At 45.1% G+C, this 23,061-nt stretch overlaps 1 protein-coding gene across 7 annotated transcripts in view; it reads left to right on the top strand.

The window, feature by feature from the left end:
* The window catches only part of FAN1 (FANCD2 and FANCI associated nuclease 1), a 43,109-nt gene that overhangs the window by 8,972 nt on the left and 11,076 nt on the right, over positions 1-23,061 (top strand). For 6 of the 7 annotated variants that reach the window (XM_064296222.1, XM_064296224.1, XM_064296220.1 and 3 more), the window contains exons 5-10: positions 871-1,104; positions 3,576-3,707; positions 8,743-8,851; positions 9,896-10,015; positions 17,927-18,091; positions 18,609-18,759. In XM_064296222.1, the coding sequence (XP_064152292.1) occupies positions 871-1,104; positions 3,576-3,707; positions 8,743-8,851; positions 9,896-10,015; positions 17,927-18,091; positions 18,609-18,759 (911 nt within the window). The remainder of the gene's footprint in view (positions 1-870; positions 1,105-3,575; positions 3,708-8,742; positions 8,852-9,895; positions 10,016-17,926; positions 18,092-18,608; positions 18,760-23,061) is intronic. The other variant, XM_064296223.1, reaches the window with a different exon arrangement.

Below are 23,061 nucleotides of genomic sequence, written 5' to 3'. Positions count from 1 at the left end.
CTGGCAATGTCTGCAGACGTTTTTGTTGTCATAACTGGGGGGAGTGGGGCGTGCTACTGCCATCTAGTGGGTAGTGGTCAGGGCTGCTGCTAAATGTCCCACAGAACACAGGACAGGTCCTACCACAGAGAATGATCTGGCCTCAAATGTCAGTAGTGCCAAGGCGGAGAAATTCCACTGTAGATGGCACCTAAGTTGCTGGAGTCCAGAGGGCCCACATGGCTCTGGATTTAATCCAGACCTCCAGCCCCACCTGGCAGGCACCCAGAGTTGAACTGAATCCCTCCAAGGTCACTGTGGAATGGATACTTGCCTGGGCTGCTTTGCACATCAGAGAGTAGCAACAGACCTCGGTGTAGATTTGTACCACTTCCTGTGTACAAAATGCCACACCTTATCAAGAGCCTTTGATAAGGACATTTAAATAAATACCTGTTATTAAATCTAAATAAGGACTCAAATCGAGAATTGATAATTGCTAATGCTGCACAGATGATACTTTTATGACACTTTTCCTGATATTTTAAACATTCACAACCAAGGTAAATCCTGTACTCCTCTATGGGAGGGGAAGGAAATACTTTTATCGAGCCAAACCATCTGTGAAGTTGTTGGGAGACATTACTTCATTTACACTTTACTGTGCACCTCGATGGGACTGAGCCCCAGAGAAGTTAAGTAATACTCCAGGGTCACACAGCTGGAAGCGGTAGATGTAGAATTCCAACTCTGAAAAGACTACTACACTCTGCTGCCTCAGGCTTAGAATAAGGAGTGCCATCTATATTTGTTTTAGCTGAAAATAGTTCGGGAAATCTGATATCTAAATGCCTACAAAAGAAAGGTGTTTCTATATTGTACATTTTTCAGAGCTAAAGACTTGGCCGGCCAGTCCCTGAGAGTCTGTAAAGGCCCCAGGGCTGTGTTTTCCCGCATCTTGCTGCTGTTTTCGTTGACGGACTCGATGGAAGATGAAGAAGCTGCATGTGGTGGACAGGGACAGCTTTCTACTGTACTGCTAGTCAACCTCGGCCGGATGGAGTTTCCTAGTTACACCGTCAGTCGGAAAACCAGAATCTTCCAAGATAGAGAAGATCTCATCAGGTAGGATCACATTAGCCCACTCTCACATCTCGGTGTGTGCTTTAATGAATGTTAAAGTTTTTATTTATATTTTGCCAACTACAGTAGAAACGTAAGTCCACAGCCAGAACAGTATTTAAATTGTTTTTGTTCTTCATCTTTTTTGCCTCGCTTATATACATTTTTAAGAATATAAGGAGAACGTAGAAATGTGTTTAGATTAAGATGGACAAAACAAAAGAGTTTTGAGTGAGTACAACCAAAATTTTCTCTGGCTTATGTTCCCGAATAGCTTTGGTAGGGAGCATTTTTCTTAGATATTTTTTTAGTTTGTTTTTGGTGAAGGTATACACAGCAGTTTAGGTTCCTATTCAATAATTTCTACACAAATTGTTCAGTGATGTTGGTTACAGAATCTTCACAATGTGTGAATATTCTCATTTCTGTTCTTGTTATTCCATTTCTATTAATGTAGTTTCCCTGACCCCTTACATTTTCATCTTAGTTTTAAAGTAATTGTTGATTCTTTGGTCTTATATAGGTGATTTTTTAAAGGAGCACAGTACTTCAGTAATATTCATTATTTTGAGAGCCAATCTGTTACTTACCTACAAGGTGACCTCAGGGGTGAGTTTTGATTCAAGGTTTGAAGAGTATCTCAGGGCAGTATCTTGGGGAGTCCTCCAGCTCAACCAGTCCAGTAAGTCTGTTTTTATTTTTTATTTGTCTCCCATTCTATCAGGGTCCGTCTACTGTGGGCCCATTTAGAATGGTCGGTAGTAGTAGCCAGATACCATCCAGTTCGGGTCTCAGGTAAATGAGTTCATGGTTTGTGTAGGCTGTTTGTCCTGTAGACGAGTTTCTTCTTCGAGTCTTTGCTTTCCTTCTTTTTACACGGAGTAGACAAGACAGTGAGTTAGTCCAAGGCTTCAGAAAATGATGGGAAGCAACCAGCCTGGGTCTAGGATGCCGGCAGGTCCCTACAAGGAGGAAGCGTGAGCATCCGATGAATGGACACTTTGAAGGAGGAAGAGGAATGATTTGGGAGCAACAGTAGGAAGAAAGGAGGACTCTGTATATCTTTCAGCCCTGAGCGGGGAGGGCTGTGAGAAGAGCCGTCCTCCACCCGAGAGGAGCCTTTCTTCCAGCTTAGGGGAAGCTTCCTCAGCCAGGTTTCAGGAAAGGCAGGAGATAAAGCAAGCATGAGGATGTGGAGGAGAATGCTGCCCCCTGGTGGCAGCTCAGGCAGCACGGGGGAAGGTTCGGGAAGCAGGGTGGGTTTGGGTCGGTTGAAGGATGAGTACTGCCAACACTGAGTCCACATGATGATGAGGGGGGCCTGTAGCGCTGGAGGTAGGCATGACAGGGCTGGTCTCGATGGCTGCTTGGAGGTGGGACCTGGTTTAAGCTGTGGTACTGGGAACGTGGGGCCTCTGGCCACCGACCATTTCTGAAGCTCCTGACTGTGGGACTGCTAGGGGCAGGGAGGGGATTCCTACCAGGCGTGTGCCAGCCTCAGGCTCACTTCTCCTTGCTGCATTCTCTTTTCTTACTGACTGTAGAATTCTCCAGTACCATGTCACAAGAGAATTAGGTCAAACAGCTCATGAGCACATTTGTACCTTTAGAGTCAATTTCTTTTACTCTGATTTTATAGTATTTGCACATACTGATATTGCACGCTTTTTTTTATAGGTTTACGTTCAAAATACAATGACTATGTATTGAAAGTGTTATAGATCAGTAGGTCTAATGCTGCCCTGAGAAGTCTTCTTTCTTCAGCTAAGTGGTTTCATAGCATTTCAGCATTGCTGTCTCACAAAGAAGTCATGTTTGAAATTTCTCAAGTAATTTTCTTAGCTTGGACAGCATCCCTTTGGTTACCTCTGACTGTAAATGGTTAAGTTACCAAATCTTAATATAAATCTTAATGTAATTCCGAAGTCAGTTACATCTTTATGTAAGTTGTTGCCAAGTTGTTGAACGAATGAATACGAGACATTTGAAACGATAGACTGATCAATATTACGTTTACGTAATGAGACCCGTTACGTGATTAAAAACCAAACTCGTTGCCATGGAGTCAATTCCAGCTCATAGCGACCCTATAGGACAGAATAGAACTGCCCCATACTGTTGCCACGGAGCGCCTGGTGAATCTGAACTGCTCACCTTTGGTTAGCGGCTGAGTGCTTAACCCATTGTGCTGCCAAGACTCCCTGTGTTACGTGATAGCCACCAAGACTCCCTATGGTATGTGATTATATGGTGTAAATGTTCTTATTTTTCTGTCTGGGCAGCCTGCGTTAGTTCTCCTGGACCACTGCATAGGGTAGTATGTTAAATTATTACTAGAATAAAAATTAAGTAACCCTCATTTTTTCAAAAACCACTCTTACCCTTCAGGACCAAATGTACTGGATGGGACATGGAGGTTTTGTGTGAATGCTGGTTCACATCTGGAACATGGAAGGTGTTGTCTTTCTGCCCAGGTACGCAGCAGCTGCACACATGCTGAGTGACATTTCTGCTGCGATGGTCAGTGGGAACTGGGATGAAGCCAGGGAGCTTGCGCAGCGTGCACAGAAGGATTGGAACCAACTGAAGAACCACCCTTCCCTGAGGTGAGGTTTTCTCCTTTTAGGTACCTAAGGAAGTCTGCTTATTGACAAAGTTGTTGCATCACTTAAGGTAACTTTTTTTTCTGGAGAACACTGTACTTTAGAGTGACCAAACCAACTTGGAGTTGAATTTCCTGCTTGCTTCTCATAGAGGTAAAGTGTTGTGTGAAATGCATGGAGAGCCGGAGCTTGAAGTGAATTCAGTGTAGGTAGACCCCGTGCAGTGGCCGTTAGGTTGAGCGTGCAGCTGCTCTATGCTTGCCACTCGGGTGTGCTGGCATCTTGGAGCGCCAGCAGCTTCATGCAGGTGTGAGGGAGCCCAGCAGCAGGACCGATGTGTGGGAAACATGTGAGGAAGCTCAAGTAGGTATCATTCTGAAAAAGAAGCACAATCGAACATTTACTTTGAAGTTGTAAGTATCCAGAGTTCCAGCCAACGTGGTGCCATAGACAGAAGCACCATGCCATCCCTCCACAGCAAAGACCCAAAAAACTAAGTAAAAACAGAGACAAATGTCATTCCTGGAACCTGAATTGTCAAATGAAGAGATAAAGAACTCAGCCAAGCACCGAATGGAATAAGAAACTGACAGAAGACAGAGAGCGAGGAGAGATGCATGTGGAGGGCCCCATGAGCTAATGCAGCACAGGTACGCCATCTTGGACTCCTGTCGGGGATCGGCAGACAGGGAGCATGGGAAAGCAGCCTCGTGGAACTCCCAGCAGGAGACAGAGCACCTAGTAACCAGCGATACACACTTTCCCACCCCACATTCTCACCCCACTGCTCTACCTCCAAGCTTCCTGGCTGGCTGCAGCGGATAGGGAGTACAGGAAAGAAGCCTCACGAAATTCCCAGCAGGAGACGGAGCATCTGGTAATGAGCAATATATGCTTCCCAACCCCCTCCTCCCCCCCCCCCCCCGGCCCTTTGGCCTCCTCTGCTTCCCACCAGCCACAGTCTCTTGGCCAGGAGGCACCTGCTTTGGCCTCAGGCTGCTTGGATTTGCCCGGCCCACACTGGCTGGGCCCCTGAGCTGGTGTTAGTTCTTTCTGTCTCTTTTGGTTTTTTCTTTGCCTCCTACCACCTCGTCCTCATTTCTCTGGAGCACCTGGTTCTGGGTTCCATCTCTGGTTCATTTTGAAAGGCTGTGAAGCCATGCTTCACTGGGGAACCACTCTGGCCTGCGACACCATGCTTTTTTTTTTCCTTGTTTTGCTTTGTTTGTTTTTCTTTTTGCAGCTTGGGAGCCCCTTCTAGCCGGGCTGCACTACACAGCTTAGGAGCCACTCCACCAACCTGTGCAGCCGTGTCGGTGGGATCCCTGGGGGCATTTCTTTTTTTTTCTTTTCTCTTTTTTTCCCTTTCTTCATTTCTCAGTTCTCATCTCTCTACACTTAGCTTCTTTTCCTCTTTCCTGAATACTTGGTGCTGTGTGACATCTATACCCTCTCTAGCCAGGCTATACTGCGTAGCCTGGGTGCTACTTCCTCAGTCTTAGCAGCCCACCAGTGGGACTCCAGGACTCCTGGGGACTTTTCTTCTTTTTCTCTTCCAAATTTTTATCTAGTTATTTTTTTCTTTCTTTTTCCTTTCTGCTTTTCTGTATTTTTTGGTTTCTCATCTCTCCACTCCAACAGCAAGCTCCCTTAGCGCTCTCTTTTTTTTTTCTTTCTTTCTTTGCTCATTTGTTTTTGGCCTCTGTTTTTCTGTCCTCTCTCTCCTCTCTTCCATATGCCTATTTGCTCCACACATCACAACCTCCCCCCTCTTTCCTGCCTGCCTGCACTGTGCACTGAACATCACACCTCCGAGCAGCACAGGCATGGCCTACTGGAACTTGCCCAGCGGTGATTCCTGGCCCACCTGGTTGGCCCTAGTATGTGCGACAAACAACACATCCCAGCCACTCTCCTTCGGCTAGACCTGCCCTGCTGCACCATAGGTGAATGACCGGCCTTGCCCATTGGACAAGTATCGTGACTACAGGCAAGCAAACAGCAAAGAATGCACAGCCTACCTGCTCAGACATAACCAAATAAAACAAAAAAGCAGGACGAAACAAACAAGTCTACAATCAAAAAACAAAGAAAATAACTACTGAATGTCCCAAAGACAGCAGACAATATCAAAACATATTAAAAAAACAGGACAGGATGGTTCCAGTAGGCTTCAAAAATAAAATGCCAGATGACCTTCCAGAAGAAGAAAAGGCACTAGGACTACCTGACAGGGAATTCAAATCTCTAATATTCAGAGCAATCCAAGAGTTAAAGCAAAAAGCAGAAAAAAATAGACAAATTTATGGAAAAGGCAGACAAATTCATGAAAAATACGGCAAAAAAAATGGAACAATTCAGGAAAATAATACAGGAACAAAATGCCAAAATTAATGCACAACCTGAAATCGTGCAAAAACGATGATTAGAAATCCAAAAGATAAACAAGATTTCAGAAATGGGCAGTGTTATAGAAGGACTGAGAAGCAGGTTTGAAATGGTGGAAAACAGGATCAGCAAAATTGAAGACAAACACTTGGGTACAGCTCTGAGGAAAAATCAGGAAAAAGAATGAAGAAAAATGAAGAAACCCTGAGAATTATGTGGGATACAAGCAAAAACAAACATTTGCAAGTGATTGGAGTTCCAGGACAGGGAGAGAAAACAGAAAACATAGAGAGGATCGTTGAAGAATTGCTGCCAGAAAACTTCCCTAATATCATGAATGATGAAAAGCTGACCATCCAATCTCAACGAACCCCATATAGGATAGACCCCAGAAGAAAAACACCAAGGCATATCATAATCACACTTGCTAAAACCAAAAACAAAGAGAAAATCCTGTGAGCAGCTCGAGAAAAAAAGTCACATACAGAGGAGAAAGACTAAACTCTGATTATTTGGCAGAAACCATGCAGGCAAGAAGGCAATGGAATGACAAAAAAATTGCCAACCAAGAATCATATATCATGTGAAACTTTCATTCAAATATGGTGGTGAAATTAGGACATTTCCAGATAAACATAAATTAAGGGAATATGTAAAAACCAAACTGACAAGAATTATTAAAGGGTGTCTTTCAGTCTGAGAACAAACATCAGACCACAGCCTGAATCTAGGATGCAAGATTGTACCAGCCAGATACCAACGTAGGAAATGAACTCTAAAGAATTATCCAAAACCGAAACATTTGCATCAGGGGACCAGAGAGGTTGATCTGTAAATGATGACAACGTCAGAACAATAAAAGAGGGAATAAACTGTATAGGTATAGAACTCTCTAACGGAGAGGAAGGCAGGGCAATACCAAGGAATAATAGACTTGTTCAAACCCAGGAAGATAAGGGTAAATTTCAAGATAACAACAAAGAAAGTTAACAGACCTACTCATCAAAATAAAGACAAAATCTCAATAAAAACAAAAGAAATGAAAAAGAAATCTACAAACAAGCTGAACACAGGAGAGTAAGAGGAACAAAAAAAATGTTAGCATCACCAAAAAAAGCATTACAAAATGACAGCAATAAATTCACACCTATCAATAAAAAAAAAAAAAAGTTCTAAGAACCCAGCTACCATTACTGAACATTTTGATCAGAGATTTCGTAGAAGAAGCCTGATTAAAAGGGGGAAAATGCAGAACAGAATTTCAGATTTTTGAGGAATTCAGACTTTCTGGACTCACAGAGGCTGGATGAACCCCTGAAACTACTGTCCTGAGATAATCTTTAAACCTTAAACTAAAAATATCCCTGGAAGTCTTCTTGAAACCAAAGAGTAGTTTAGCTTAACTAGTAAAAAATGTCTGCCTGGAACATTGTGCTCTTTTAAGAACCATCCACGTGGGATCAAATTGACAAGAGCAACTCGAAAGATTAGATAGGAACCTTAGGGGGCAGTGAGTTTATGTTAATGAGGGGGGAACAACTCAGAAAAGGAGGGTGAGAATGGTTGCACAACTTGAAAAATGAGGTCAGTGTCACTGAACTGTACATGTAGAAACTGTTGAATTGTTGTATGTTTTGCTGTGTAGACTCCCAACAACAACAGCAACAAGTTCCAAGTACACAGCACATGATCTTTTTTTTGTTTGGTAAATGTTAAAACATCTTTACTGTATGTTAAGAAACTTCTGCTGTCTTGTTACATAGCTATGAAAAAAACTAGTGTTAGCCCATGAATCTTCTAATACAGCATTTAGGACTCGTCGTCGTGTTGATTGCGGTTGAGTCAGTTCCAACTCGTGGCAACCTCAGGTGTTAGAGAGCAGAACTTCTCCGTAGGCCTTTCTCAGCTGCGATCTTATTGGAAACAGATTGCCAGGCCTTTCTTCCACAGTGCTGCTGGGTAGATTTGAACTGCAGTTAAGCACAAACTGTTCGCACCACATAGGGAGCTTAGGACATAAATTTCATAAACAAATAATGTTGAGTTAAAAAGAAACTGTAGCCAGGAAGTTAGATTACTGTAGAACAAGGTTGGCAAGCTTTTTCTGTAAAGAGCTGGACAGTAAATATTTTAGGCTTTGTGGGCCATGAGGTTTCTGTGGCTGCCACCAACTCTGCCGTTGTAGCCACGGACAACCATAAATAAATGAGCATCATTGTGTTCCAGCAAAACCTTATTTATGGACACTGAAATTTGAGTTTCATGTGGTTTTCTCAGGTCATAGAATATTATTCTCCTTTTTGATTTATTTTAACCACTTAAAAATTAAAAAAAAAACAAAAGTCCATTTTTAGTTTGCGGGATATACAAAATCAGGTGGTGGAGCTTGGATTTGAACTGTGGGCTGTAGTTTGCTGACCCCTGGCTTAAAATATTAACAGCTATTCACATCTTAATCTGCTGTCTGAGTGACCCACAAAATGGTGGGGTTGTGAGAATATGGTGTGCGGTGTACAAAATTTTAAAAAACTACAAGTATTCAGAATATCCTTTTTTAAAAGATGGAATTCACTCTGCTTTGTCACTTCTTATAATTGTCTCATAATAAATAAAGCAAATTATTAAACTACTGTTGTGATCTTCATTTTAGATACCATGAGGACTTACCACTCTTCCTGCGGTGTTTTACTGTTGGGTGGATTTATACAAGGATTTTGTCTCGAAGCGTTGAAATATGGCAGAGACTTCACATGTATGAGGTTAGAGCATGTCTCCCATGGCCTTCCTTTTACTGCTGTGTCAGTGATAAGCTTGTGAAGGAAGCCCTCCTGGTCAACATGCAGTAATACAACAGAAGCATATAAGCAACTCGTGTCTCGTGGGTAAATAGGGAGAGATGGCCGACGACGGCCAACTGTTACACTTGGTCTTGAGTTGATGAGGATGTGTGCCAGGTGACCCTGGAGGTTGTGGACAGAGCCCTGCAGCCCTGAGCCTGAGCTCTTTCAGACCTGGGGGTGTGACTTGGGAGGCCTCCGGAAGTGTCTGAGATGGAAATCTCACATGTTGGCTGTCACGGATTGTCTGGAAATAATTGACATTCAGAAATCAGAAATTTGGTTGTAGCCTTAGACTTAGTAAACGTTGAGAGGTTGCTACAATTAACTTGTTTATGTTTGCTATTTCCATGTTAAAGAGTGTTTTACAAAGGGATGTGCCAGAGGTGGGGTTCTTGACCCAGGGTCCGGGATCCATGGGACGGGCTTTGGGGGACCCGTGAGCCCCCAGGATTGCATGTGTACGTGGGCTTGTGCATTTTTCTGGGGTGAATCATTAGATGTTTCAGAGAGATCCATGACCCACACAAGGTTTACACGCAGAGCGACTGAAAAGTCTACGTGGGAAATCTAGACCAGTGGTCTCCCTGCTGCAGCAGGGTGTTTGGTTTGGACAACCCCTCGTTACAGTTCTCCTTGCCCCGAAACCCCTCCCTCAGCTGGTCCTATGGCCTGCTGAGTCCTAGGAGCGCCCGTGCTTGCCGCTGCGGGGCGCCTGGCCCCGTGAGTCTCTGCGGTGAGTGACCCGGCTGGCTGCCGGGAGGATGGCGCGCAGTGTTCACGGGCCTCGTGCGGGCTTGCCGGGGGCGCCTCGGGGAAGGCCCGCCCACTCAGAAGAATCCTCCGAGCGCCTGGCCTGTCAGTCCTGTCCTTAGCCGTTACTGCCAGTTCTGCCGGATTCTAAGCATGATCGCGGTTAATTTGTCCGTGAGTTTAATGAGCTGTCATGGTTCCTTGTTGCCATAGGAAGCGGTCCAGGAACTTGAAAACCTTTTGTCCCAGAAGATTTACTGTCCTGATAGCAGAGGCCGATGGTGGGACAGGCTGGCGCTTAATTTACACCAGCATCTGAAACGCCTGGAACCGGTAAAATCTGGCAGAGTTTTAAGATATTTAACTTTAAATACCATACAAATCTAAATGCAGTTAGAACATTAATTTCTCTTGTTGAAATTCTTTTGTTTGTGCACTTCCATCCAACCCTGGCTTAGGTGGGTTCTCTAGAGCGGGAAGCTGGTAAAACACACATGTATAGAGAGAGATTTCCAGGAGATGGCTCATGCAGCTGTGGTGGCCGACAACCCCGAATCTGCAGGTCGGGCGGCAGTACGAAGGCTTCTCACATTCCAGGAACTGGTGGTTAGAGGGTGACAAGATGCACGCAGAAAGGAGCGAGAGTGAGCTTTGCCACAACATTCATTTATAACGTGGATGCAGGCCGCACGCCAGGGAAACGCCTCTTCTAGCTGATTGGCTGCTCACATGAGATCACGGAACGGGAGGTGACACATAGTGTCTGCAAACCACTGAGAATCACAGCCTAGCCAGGTTGACGCGTAACATCAACCATCACAAACCCCAAAACAAATAACAGCCTGCAAACCACTGAGAATCACAGCCTAGCCAGGTTGACGCGTAACATCAACCATCACAAACCCCAAAACAAATAACAGCCTGCAAACCACTGAGAATCACAGCCTAGCCAGGTTGACGCGTAACATCAACCATCACAAACCCCAAAACAAGTAACGGCCACTAAAGCAAACATTAATGCAAATACACACCGTTTAGGTTTCTCTTCACCAGTTTGGACGGTATGTCGGCAGTAGCAGCTGTGGTGGATTTAGGAGTCAGGATCTAGGAGTTAAAGAGGAGGGAGCATCAGGGTGTCCTCACCCTCAGCAGGTGCCTTCCAGGAAGGTGGGTTTTGTTTTAGAAATGATGATTTAATTCATTTGTTGCTCAGGACCTCAGGGAGAAAAGTTGATGGAAAAACGTTGTCTTAGTAGAGCTTTGTCCTTTGGTGAAGTACTTTGCTTTGCCTCTGGAGATGTGTTGTGTGACTAACCTGGAGCAGGCAGCCTGAGCCCCTTGCCTGTGGTGGAGGACCTGGGGAGTGAGTGAGCCCCCCGCCAGCTCGGCTGGGGCTCAGTGACAGGGCTCCGTGGGGCGGCTGCAGGTCCCACCCCCTTCCACCACCGGGCATCTGGGTGAAGGAGGAGACTGGGCCTCTGGGAGCTTTTGTTTTTCCAGTGGTGCATGAAGTAGGCTAGGGTTATGTAGGGGTGGAAAAAACTGACCGTGGAATGTGGAACTAGGACATAGTGCTTTTCCTGCCTTCTTCTGAAAAAGCACCTTGTTACCGCAAGTGCTTCCAGCCCAGAACACAGGTTTCTCACCTTGAAGTGGGTGTGGTGCTGTCACCTCTAGGTGTTTATTTAGGATGAAATAGCAAGTGAAAGCATCTCTCAGCCTGTGACCAAATATTGAGAAAATTTGTGTTTATGTTGCTGCTTTTTTCTGTTAAAGGTTCCAAAGATTTTACAGCCTTCACCCTTGTTCACAGTTGAGCTAGTAGGAACATTCACTCATGTACACAGAGGTGGATGAGCCACTGAGCTCAGTTTTGAGATTGATGCTAAAACAATTCTAATGCCTTTTAACCGTTTTCCAAAGATCCCAGAGGGTGATATTCATAGCATTCGTTATTTGTTACCGTTCCATGTTCTTGACCTCGGTCTCCTGTGAGGGAGGCAGAGGTGGAGCTGGCCTGGCTGCCCCTCCCCGTGCCCACCAGCCTCTCCTCCCAGCACCGTCTCGGGCGTCAGTAGAGCCTGTCGTTGTCCCATTCTCACCTCTGGCTTCCTCTGGCCACTAAGCTACTGATGGCCTGGTTTTTAATTGACTTTCAACATTTTTGTTTGTTTACCTGACTCTGAACGTTGTTGGGTGCTGTCACATAGCAGCCCCATGTATGATAGAAGGAAACATTGCCTGGGCCTGCACCATCCTCACAATCATTGCTGTATTTGAACGCATTGTTGTACCTAGTGTGTCATTCCATCTCGTTGAGGGCCTTCCTCTTTTTCGATGACCCTCTGCCTTCCCAAGTTTGATGTACTCCAGGGACTAGTCCCTCCTGATAACATGTCCAAAGTATGTGAGATGAAGTCTTGCCATCTTTGCTTCTGAGGAGCACTCTGGCTGTACTCCATCCAGGACAGATTTGCTCTTCTGGCAGTCCATGGTGTATTCAGTATTCTTCACCAACACCGTAATTCAAAGGCTTCAATTCTTCTTTGGTCTTCCTTATTCATTGTCCAGCTTTCACGTGTATATGAGGCGATTGAAAATACCATGGCTTGGGTCAGGTGCACCTTAATCCTCAAACTGACATCTTTGCTTTTTAACACTTTAAAGAGATCTTTTCCAGCAGATTTTCCCAATGCAGTATGTCATTTATTTCTTGACTGTTGCTTCCATAGACTTTGATTTAGATCCAGGTAAAATGAAACCCCTGACAACTTGAGTCTTTTCTCCATTTATCATGATGTTGCTTATTGGTCATGTTGTGAGGATTTTTGTTTTCTTTAGGTTAAGGTATAATCCACACTGAAGGCTGTAGTCTTTGATCTCCATCAGTTAGTGCTTCAAGTCCTCTTCACTTTCGGCAAGCAAGGTTGTGTTTTCATCTGCATATCGCAGGTTGTTAATGAGTCTTTCTCCAGTCCTGGTGCAGTATTCTTCTTCATATAGTTCAGCTTCTTGGATTATTTGCTCAGCATACAGATTGAATAAGTACAGTGAAGGGATACAACCCTGATGTACACCTTTCCTGGTTATAAACCGTGCAGTATTCCCTTGTTCTGTTTGAACGACTGCCTCTTGGTCTATGCACAGGTTCCTCCTGAGCACAATTAAGTGTTCTGGAATTCCCATAATTTGTTACGATGCACACTGTCAGATGTCTTTTCATAGACGATAAAACACAGGTAAACATCATTCTGGTATTCTCTGCATTCAGCCATGATCCATTTCACATCAGCAATGATATTCCTCGTTCCGTGTCCTCTTCTGAATCTGGCTCGAATCTCTGGCAGTTCCCTGTTAGTGTACTGGTATAACTGCTTTTGAATGACCTTCAGCAAAATTTTACTTGTGTGTGATATTAGTGATAAAAAAAAAACCCCGAAACCCGCGGTGGTCAAGTCAGCTCCAACTCATAGTGACCCATGGGACAGAGTAGAACTGCCCCATATGGTTTCTGGGGAGTGCCTGGTGGATTTGAGCTGCCAGCCTTTGGTTAGCAGTTATAACTCTTAACCACTACACCACCAGGGTTTCTGTTGTGAGTTGTAATTGACTTGACGGCAACGGGCTATTAATGATATTGTTTGATAATTTCTGCATTTGGTTGGATCATCTTTCTTTGGAGTGGGTACAAATATGGATCTCTTCCAGTTGGTTGGCCAGGTAGCTGGCTTCTAAATTTCTTGGCATAGACGAGCGAGCACGTCCAGTGTCGTATTCTTTTGTTGAAACATCTCAATTGGTATTCCCTCAATTCCTGGAGCCTTATTTTTTGCTGGAGCCCTGGTGGCTCTGTGGTTAAGAGCTCAGCTGCTAACCAAAAGGCTGGCAGATCAGTTCCAGCAGCTGCTCCTTGGAAACCCTGTGGGTCAGTTTTATTCTGTCCTGTAGGGTCCCTGTGAGTCGAAATCGAGTTGACAGCAGTGGGCTTGGTTTGATTTGGGTTTGTTTTTTGACAGTGCCTTCAGTGTACCTTGGACTTCTTCCTTCAATCCCATGGGTTCTTGATAATATGCTGCTTCCTGAAATGGTTAAACGTTGACTAGTTCTTTTTGGTACAGTGGCTCTGTGGATTCTTTCCATCTTCTTTTGATACTTCTTGCATCATTCAATATCTTCCCCATAAAATCCTTCTGTATTGCAACTTGAGGCTTGAATTTTTTTCTTAGTTCTTTTCAGCTTGAAAAATTCTGCGTGTCATCGCACCTCTTGGTTTTCTAACTCCAGGCCTTTGCACATTTCGTTATAATACCTTGTCTCGTCAGGCTGCCCTTTGAGATCATTTGTTCATTTCTCTTACTTCATCATTTGTTTCATTTGCTTTAGCGACTGTGTTTAAGAGCAACTTTTAGAGTCTCTTCTGACATCCATTTTGGTCTTTTCTTTCTTTCCTGACTTTTTAATCACCTTTTGCTTTCTTCGTGTATGATGTCCTTGATACCACTCCACAACTTGTCTGATCTTTGGTTATTAGTGTTCAGTGCATCAAATCTGTTCTTGAGTTCAGATGGGATATACCCAAAGTCATATTTTGGCTCGCGTGGATTTGTTTTAATTTTAATTTTCTTCAGATTCAGCTTGAACTTGGATGTGAGCAATTTGATGGTCTGTTCTGCAGTTGGCCCTGGCCCTGTTCTGACTGATGATATTGAGCTTCTCTATCTTCTCTTTCCATAGATGTAGTCGATTTGGTTCCTGTGTATTCCATCCAGAGAGGTCCATCTGTGTAGTCATTTTATTTGTTGTTGAAAAAAGGTATTAGCAACGAAGAAGTCGTTGGTCTTGCAAAATTCTGTCAAGTGATCTCCTGCGTCATGTCTGTCACCAAGGCCATGTTTTCCAGCTGCTGATCCTTCTTCTTGTTTCCAGCTTTCTCATTCCAATCACCAGTAATTATCAATACACCTTGATTGCATGTTTGATCAATTTCAGACTGCAGAAGTTGGTAAAGATCTTCAATTTCTTCATCTCTGGCCTTAGTGGTTGGTGTGTGAATTTGAATAACGGTCATATTACCTGGTCTTCCTTGTAGGCGTATGGATATTATCCTATCACTGACAATGCTTTACTCCAGGATGGACCTTGAAACGTTCTTTTTGAAGATGTATGTGATGCCATTTCTCTTCAGTTTGTCATCTCTGGCGTAGCAGACCATGTGATTGTCCAAGTGAAAATAGCCACTGCCAGTCCGTTGCAGCTCACTGATGCCTAGGGTATTGATCTTTATGTGTTCCATTTCCTTTTTGATGACTTCCAGTTTTCCTAGATTCCTACTTCATACATTCCACATTCCTGTTATTAAAGGATGTTTGCAGCTGTTTCTTCTCATTTTGATTTGTGCCATATCAGTAAATGAAGGTCCTGAAGGCTTTACCCGATCCATGTCAGTAAGGTCAGCTCTACTCTGAGAAGGCATCTCTTCTCCAGTCATGGTTTGAGTGCCTTCCAACCCGAGGGGCTCATCTTCTGATACTGTATCAGACATTGTTCTGCTATTATTCTTAAGGTTTTCACTGGCCAGTTTTTTTTAGAAGTATACCGCCAGGTCCTTCTTCCCAGTCTGTGTTAGTCTGGAAGCTCAGCTGAAACCTGTCCACCATGGGTGACCCTGCGGTATTTGAATACTGGTGGCATAGCTTCTAGCATCACAGCAACATGCAAGCCACCACCGTAGGACAAAGTGACAGACGAGTGGTGGTGACTCTGAATAACCTTAGGGAATTCATCCAAGCCCTAGGTTCCTCCCCCTATAAATAAGGAATTTGGATCAGCTCTGTGGTTCCTGACCACAGGTGACATTCATCGGGAGCTCTGAAGCCTGTCCAGTCCCTGGGCTGCCCTGGAGAGTCTCATTCTGTGGATCCTGGTGGGGCAATGTGTCTTTGTCTCATTTTTTTTCCGCCCAGAATTTTCTTATAGAACATAAAATTTGCCATTGTAATCATTTTTAAGTGTAGAAATCTGTGACATTAATTAAATTCACCATGCTGTGCAACCTTCTGGTGAAGCAAAGAGTGGTCTGTATGTTCCCAGAAGTTTTTCATCACCCTAAACAGGAACTCAGTACCGTTTAAGCAATAACTCCTCCTCCCTCCCCTCCACATTCCCTGGTAACCTCTAATCTACTTCCTGTCTCTGTGCATTTCCTGTTCTAGTTATTTCATAAAAGTGGGATCATACAATGTATGTCCTTTCGTATCTGGCTTTTTCACTCAGCACAATATTTTTAGGGTCCGTCTGTGTTGAGGCGTGTATCAGGACTTCATTTCTCTTTATGGCCGAATGATATTCTGTCATATGTGTTTACCACGTTTGTCTGTTCGTTTGTAAGTTGCTGGATACTTGGGTTGTTTCCACCTTGTGGCTGTTGTAAATAGGGCTACAACAAACAGTGGTGTACAAGTGCCTGTTTGAGTTCCTGCTGTCAGGACTTTTGGGTATATACCTAGGTACATGTCTTCTTAAAAGCTTCTCAGGGGATGCCTGAGGACCACGGAGGCAGAAGTCTTTCTCTAAAGTCTCTTTCAGCCCTGTGGTCCAGGGGCTTTCATGATTTTTAGGCTCTTTGTGAGGGTATGGCAGCAGCAGTTACTGTGTTCAGGGCTTCAAACTGGTTCTTCCAGTTCAGTCATGATTGAGGAAGTGAAATCAGAACATACCCGCATTTTTCAAATTTGGGTGAACCGGAACGATAACTGGAATGGGAAAAGTGACTTCTGGGTCGTAGCCCTGCTAGAAACTTCATCTTCCTCTCAGAAAACAAGGGCAGCGTAAGAGTTGCATAGCAACCTAATCTCTAGGCTGTGGAATTTTGAGCCGGAAACAGCAGTATCCTGCTCAGAGATGGTGACCGACCACTTTGAATGTGTGTTGCTCTGCACAGTCTTGGCAGTCATCCTCTCTCACACATCAGGGTGAAAGGGATCACTATGCCTCTTCTGGGTCTCCCTTTCCAGGGTTTCAACCCGTAATTTTTCCTATTCCGGTTATCCTTCTGGATCACACGAGTTATAAAAATTGAGCTCTGTTCTGGTTTTGCTTCATCGGCTGTGACTGAACTAGTTTGTATCAGTTCGAAGGACTGACTCTGTTGTACATGTATAACAGGGAACTCGTGTCAGGAGCATGGTTGGCATGCTCTGGTACATTTACAGCGTGGGATGATGTCTTAGTTATCTAGCGCTGCTATAACAGAAATACCACAGGTGGGTGGCTTTAACAAACAGATTTATTTTCTCACAGTTTAGGAGGCTATAAGTCCTAATTCAGGGCATGGGCTCTAGAGGAAGGCGATCTCTCTTTCTTGGGTCTCGGGGAAGGTCCTTGTCTCTTCAGCTTCTCTTCCTTGGCTCCTTGGTGATCTTCTTGTGGCATGGCATCTGTCTTCCCCCATCTCTGCTTGCTGACTTGCTTGTTTAATCTCAAAAGAGATTGACATAAAACACACCCTACACTAATCCTGTATTATTAACATAACAACGCCTGTTCCCAAATGGGATTATTTCCACGGGTATAGAGGTTAGGTTTTACAACACATATTTTTGGGGGACACAGTTCAATCCATAACAGACAGTTAATCTGTGCATTAAAAATATCACAGTAACCCCAGTGGTCATGGTCCCCAGACCTTCTGTTGGCCCAGGACAGGAACCATTCCCAAAGCCAACTCTTCACACAGGGATTGGACTGGACTATGGGATAGAAAGTGATATGGGTGAAGAATGAGCTTCTTGGATCAAGTAGACACATGAGACTATGTGGGCAGCTCCTGTCTGGAGGGGAGATGAGAGGACAGAGGGGGTTAAAAGCTGGCCGAATGGACACGAAAAGAGAAAGTCGAGGGAAGGAGTGTGCTGTCTCATTAGGGGGAGAACAATTAGGAGTATACAGCAAAGTGTATATAAATTTGTATAAGAGAGACTGACTTGATGTGTAAACTTTCACTTAATGCACACACACACACACACACACACACAAAAAACCAGTTAATCCTTTCACTGTAAATAAAAAAAAATACCAGAGTAAGATTTAAGGACATAGCCTTAATTTCTGCAAGTGCTGGTTTGCTCATTTGCTAGTTAGCAAAATTGAATAATTAATTATCGTGAGTTTTCCTGTCAAGCTAAATAAATGGAGTGCTGCTGCAGGGCCCTTAAGGATGCTGATGTGGGCCCATGTCATTTGTAGGCTATTAAGTGCATCGCAGAAGCGTTGGCGGATCCGGCTGTAAGAACAGGACATCGGCTCTCACTCTATCAGAGAGCTGTGCGCCTGAGAGAGTCTCCGAGCTGTAAAAAGTACAGGCATCTCTTGTACAAACTGCCGGAAATCACTGTGGGGGACGTGAAACATGTAAGTGAATATCCTTTGGGAGGTTTGGGTTTAAATGCATTTACTTGGCTTTCCTTTTTCTGAGTGGGAGCAACCTAAGAATAGTCTTTAGTGTATATTTTCTTCTAGACAGAAAAATTTACGTTTCATTTTGGACAGTGACTTGGCCGTCTGCTCACTGTTTTCCCTCTGACGCGCTCCTAACTGATGCGGCCGGGTTGGTTGGTTTGTTGGGCCACAGCCTGGATTAGAGTGACTTTCTACAAAGCCCTGAGGTGCGAACGTTGCAGCGTCTGCCAGTTCCGCCTGCCTGGGAGGCAGGCTGGGAGCAGATTCCAGTTGCCTCCTGTTCTGCTCAGAGCTGAGCAATGACTGCCAGCATCCCCCCGGGGTGAGAGTGTGGATCACACCTGCACACTCTGCTGAGAGTAGGTGGCTTTAGGTGGGTGGGTAAAAGCCTGTCATCAAGACACGAATGCTGGTTTTCAGGAACTTTGACGTTTGGCTAATCGGAATTCTTCTCTTGCTGCCGTCTCAGGTGACCATCACTGGCAAGGTGTGCCCGCAGAGTGGGCCGGGGAAGTCGGTGTTTGTGATGGAGACCAGGGAGGCCGATGTCCCTGCCACGGTGCTGTGTTCAGTTGAGGAGCTGGCGCTGGCCCATTACAGATGCAACGGCTTTGACCAGGGTAAACCCAGCAGCATTTCCCCGTCCCACCCAGCCACCTGTGGAGAGCAGCAGTGCAGAATGGCCAGTCAGTCGTGGATGGCTGACGTCTCCAGTCTTCCGCCCATAGTAGAAGGCACTGCTGGCCTGGAGGGTGTGGGGAAGAATTTTACTAACTGTAGGTTTAAGGTGGTCTCCTTCCACTCAGTATTTACCCCCTAGTGCCTGTAAGGAACTGTCCTCTCTGTGGGAAGTTAGACATAGGTAAGACAGTTCTGATGTCAGAAGCCAGTACTGACTTGGGGAGCATAGGAAACACAGGAGACTGACAGAGAGGCTGTTAACTGAACCTGCTGGGGAACACAGCTGAAGCGCTAGGCAGGGGAGTGCCAGGCTGTTTCTCATGGGAGTGAGCAGGCCGTGCATTCAGGTAACAACTTTAAGTGCACTGAAGTACCAACTTCCGGGATGGCATCGTGGAAATGGACCTAGATAAGTTGGTAGAAAGAGCAGTGATTGAGTGTCTTTTAAAATGAGCTCTTTTAATCTCATGTAAGTTAGTGAGAATCTGAGCTTTGCCCATTTTCCTTTCTAATAAACGTGGTCTTCCTGCTCTTCCTCCGACACTCGGTCTTGGGAACTGAAAGACAGACTGCAAAGGAAAATGGCGCCACCTTTGATGAAAAATGAAGTCAAGAAGAGAAAACCACCGCTTGTTCCCACCGAACTGAGCTTCTCTTCTGCCCTTCCCTTTCTTTGGTCTCTTTTTTGTTGGTGGGAGGGGATATTGTAGGGTTGTGTTGTGCAGGGGGTAAGTGGTCACGTGCCTCTCGTGCTTTAGCTTGACTTTGTGTTCTTTGAGGCTACTGACGAGATAGGCATTATTTTTCTAAACAATAAAAAGTGTAGTGAGGCCAGAGTCAAGTTTGCCTCAGTTCTATTTTCAAAGGAGGCTAATCTGGGCAACTTGGCCTCCTCTTGTTTTGGACAAAGGTTTCATTCAGAGACTATTTTGTGAAATGTTTAGAGCTCAAGTCAGAATGAATTCTGCCTAATTCCAAGCACATTCTCTTAGTTATCTAGTGCTGGTATAACAGAAATACCACAAGTGGATGGCTTTAACGAACAGGAATTTATCCTCTCACAGTCTAGGAGGCTAGAAGTCCGAGTTCAGGGTGCCAGTTCCAGGGGAAGGCTTTTTCTCTGTATTGGCTCTGGAGGAAGGTCCTTGTCATCAATCTTCCCCTGGTCTAGGAGATTCTCAGTGCAGGGAGCCTGGGTTCAAAGGACATTCTCTGCTCCTGGCAGTTCTTTGTTAGTGGCATGAGGTCCCTGTCCTCCCTCCTCAATTCTCTCTTTTAAATCTCAAAATAGATTGATACTTTACCAAGCACAATGTCCTTCTCCGGGGACTCATCCCTTCCGATAACATGTCCAAAATATGTGAGACGTAGTCTCTCGCCATCCTTGCTTCTAAGGAGCGTGGAGCGTTCTGGTTGTACTTCTTCCAAGACACATTTGTTTGTTCTTTTGGCAGTCCATGGTATATTTGATATTCTTTGCCAGCACCACAGTTCACAGGCATCCGTTCTTCTTCAGTCTTCCTTATTCATTGTCCAGCTTTTGCATGCATATTGGGTGATTGAAAACACCATGGCTTGGGTCAGGCACATCATAGTCCTCAAGGTGACATCTTTGCCTTTTAATACTGTAAAGAAGTCTTTTGCAGCATATTTGCCCAATGCAGTGCGTCTTTCAGTTTCTTGACTGCTGCTTCTGTGGGTATTGATTGTGGATTCAAGTAGAATGAAATCCTTGACAACTTAGCCTTTTCTCTCTTTTTCTACCCTATGCCCCCAACCCTCAAATTCATGTCTTGCCACACGTAAAACACATTCACCCCATCATATCATCCCAAAAGTCTTAAATCAACTCTTAAGTTCAAATTCTACCCTAGGACAAAACTCATCGTCTGTGAAATCTGGAATAACAAGTTATCTGCTTCCAAGGTACAAATGGTAGAATAGGCACAAGGTTGTTTCCAATACAAATGGGAGATACTGGAGGCAAAAAAGGGATAACAGGCACCAAGCAAGTCAGCAGAATACATTGTATTAGCTCTCAAGGCTTGAAAATAACCCTCTATTCTCTGAGACCGTTTAGGCAATGACCCTGCCCTCCAGACTCTGGGTGTTGGCCATATTGTTTGGATTCTGGATGGAGGCCCCTCCACCCTGAGCTTCAGCCCTGCCTTCTAGGCCCGTTGGAATGGAAATTCTCCTCCCTCACATTTGGGTGGCCCTGTTCTCCTAGTCCATCTGAATGGTGACTCTACCCTCCCTGGCCCCGGCAGGTTCCATTCTTCAGCCCCATCTCTGATTCCTGTGTCCCTTGGGCCAGCAGGCATCTGCCCTGCTTGGGCAAATGTTCCAGAGCTATTTAGCTCCACCGATAAGTGCCTGGAGGCACCCCACTCCACCAGGAAACCTCTGGTGCAAAGGCACTCAGATCTTTTGCTTTGGGGGTCGGCTCCAGTGCCATCTTGTACCAGTCTCTTGGTTCTGCTGCTGCCATTTCTCTGCTGCTTCTCGGCATCTGTGACATCTCCAGTGTATCAGCTCTCCTCACTTTCTTCTGAGTCCTCACCAGAGTTGTCTTTGATGTCCATAATTCCATCAACAGACTCTTAGGACAATCTAGGCTTTTACTATTAGGCACTTTAAAACTCTTCCAGTCTCTACCCATCACTCAGTTCCAAAACTGCTTCCACATTGTAGGTATCTGTTGGAGCAGCACCCCACTCCTGGTACCAAATTGTCTTAAAGTATCTAATGCCCCTATGACAGAAATATCACGAGTGGATGGCTTTAAGAAACAACAATTTATTCTCTCACATCCTAGGAGGCTAGAAGTCCGAATTCCAGGTGCCAGGTCCTAGGGAAGGCTTTCTCTCTCTGTTGGCTCTGGAGGAAGGTCTTTGTCATCAGTCTTCCCTGGTCTAGGAGATTCTCAGCACAGGGACCTCAGGCCTAAACAACGCACCCTGCTCCTGGCACTTCTTCCTTGGTGGTATGAGGTCTGTCTCCTCTCTGCTCAATTCTGTGTTTCAAATCTCAGAGTAAATTGACTCCAGATACAACCTAGTCCTGTAGACTGAGTCCTGCCTTATTAACATACCTGCCTCTAATCTTGCCTCATTAACATCATAGAGGTTAGGATTTACAGTACATAGGATACTTACATCAGATCACAAAATGGCAGACAACCATACAATACTGGGAATCATGGCCTAGCCAAGTTGACACACAATTTTGGGGGACACAATTCAATCCATGGTATGCGTGAACCTCCGAGGGAAGCTTAGAGCTGTTGCAGGATAGGGCAGGATGGCTGTTGAAGGCACGTGGGGCCTCTCTCCTGGTTGGGATATAGCTGTAAAATAATGAGAAACCACTGTGTGTGCAGATGCACCTAGAGTCGAAGAGAGACTCCATCAGCATCCACTGGCCCAGGATGGGCTGCTGAGCAGGCCAGCCTCAGAGTACCTGAAACCTGAATCCTGCTACCTCCTTTCCTTGCCAGAGCCCTTGGTCCTCCTGCCTTTGAGGATGGTAGGGAGCTGACCTCCTCCTCCCCCAACCTTGCACCCACTCTCTCTATTATCCTTAGGGGATCGGGGTGGCTCAGAGTATGCGTACACTGTCGTGAGGTCTGGTTCTGTTCCCTGGGGATGGCTGGGTGCCTGGTGAGTGAGCAGGTAGCCTTGGGTATGGAAGACTGGTCTGTGTGACCTAAGGGGACTAAGAGAGGATGTAAACATGACAAAGTATGTATTGGGGAGCTGGGACTTGGCCATTTGAGACTATCCTGATTAAAGCATGTGAGTTTAAAAAGGGCCTGGCTACTTATTTGACATTTAGATCGCAGCTTGTGCACAGTTAGTGGCCATTTTTGACTCAAGGTGCTAACACTTCTCTGAGAGGCCCTTCTTCGTATCCACAGAAACCCAGCTGGGAATGAAGCTCCCCAGGCCATGCAGCACTCTGAGGGCGCGCTGCAGCCTCTGTGTAATGGGCACCCTGAGCTCTCCTGCACTGGAGAGTGGCCCTGTCAGGGCTTGTTTGTGGCTGCACCAAGGATGAGTGCTGTTCTGGGTGTCTCTGTTGTCACCGGTGAAAGTCTGGTCACGTAATGGCAGTGAAGAGGATTTTTGTTTAATCATTTAATTATTTCTTTTGTCAGTTGGAAAGTGCTTATGTTCATGTGTTTATCACCATCAGTCTCTCTTCCCTTTTATTATTTCTTTGATATTGGTCTCAGAGAA

Source organism: Loxodonta africana, chromosome 13 (assembly GCF_030014295.1).
Source record: "Loxodonta africana isolate mLoxAfr1 chromosome 13, mLoxAfr1.hap2, whole genome shotgun sequence".
In the NCBI taxonomy this organism is placed as follows: domain Eukaryota; kingdom Metazoa; phylum Chordata; class Mammalia; order Proboscidea; family Elephantidae; genus Loxodonta; species Loxodonta africana.
Note: the sequence above shows the minus strand (reverse complement) of the source record. Positions and strands in the feature narration are given on the sequence as shown.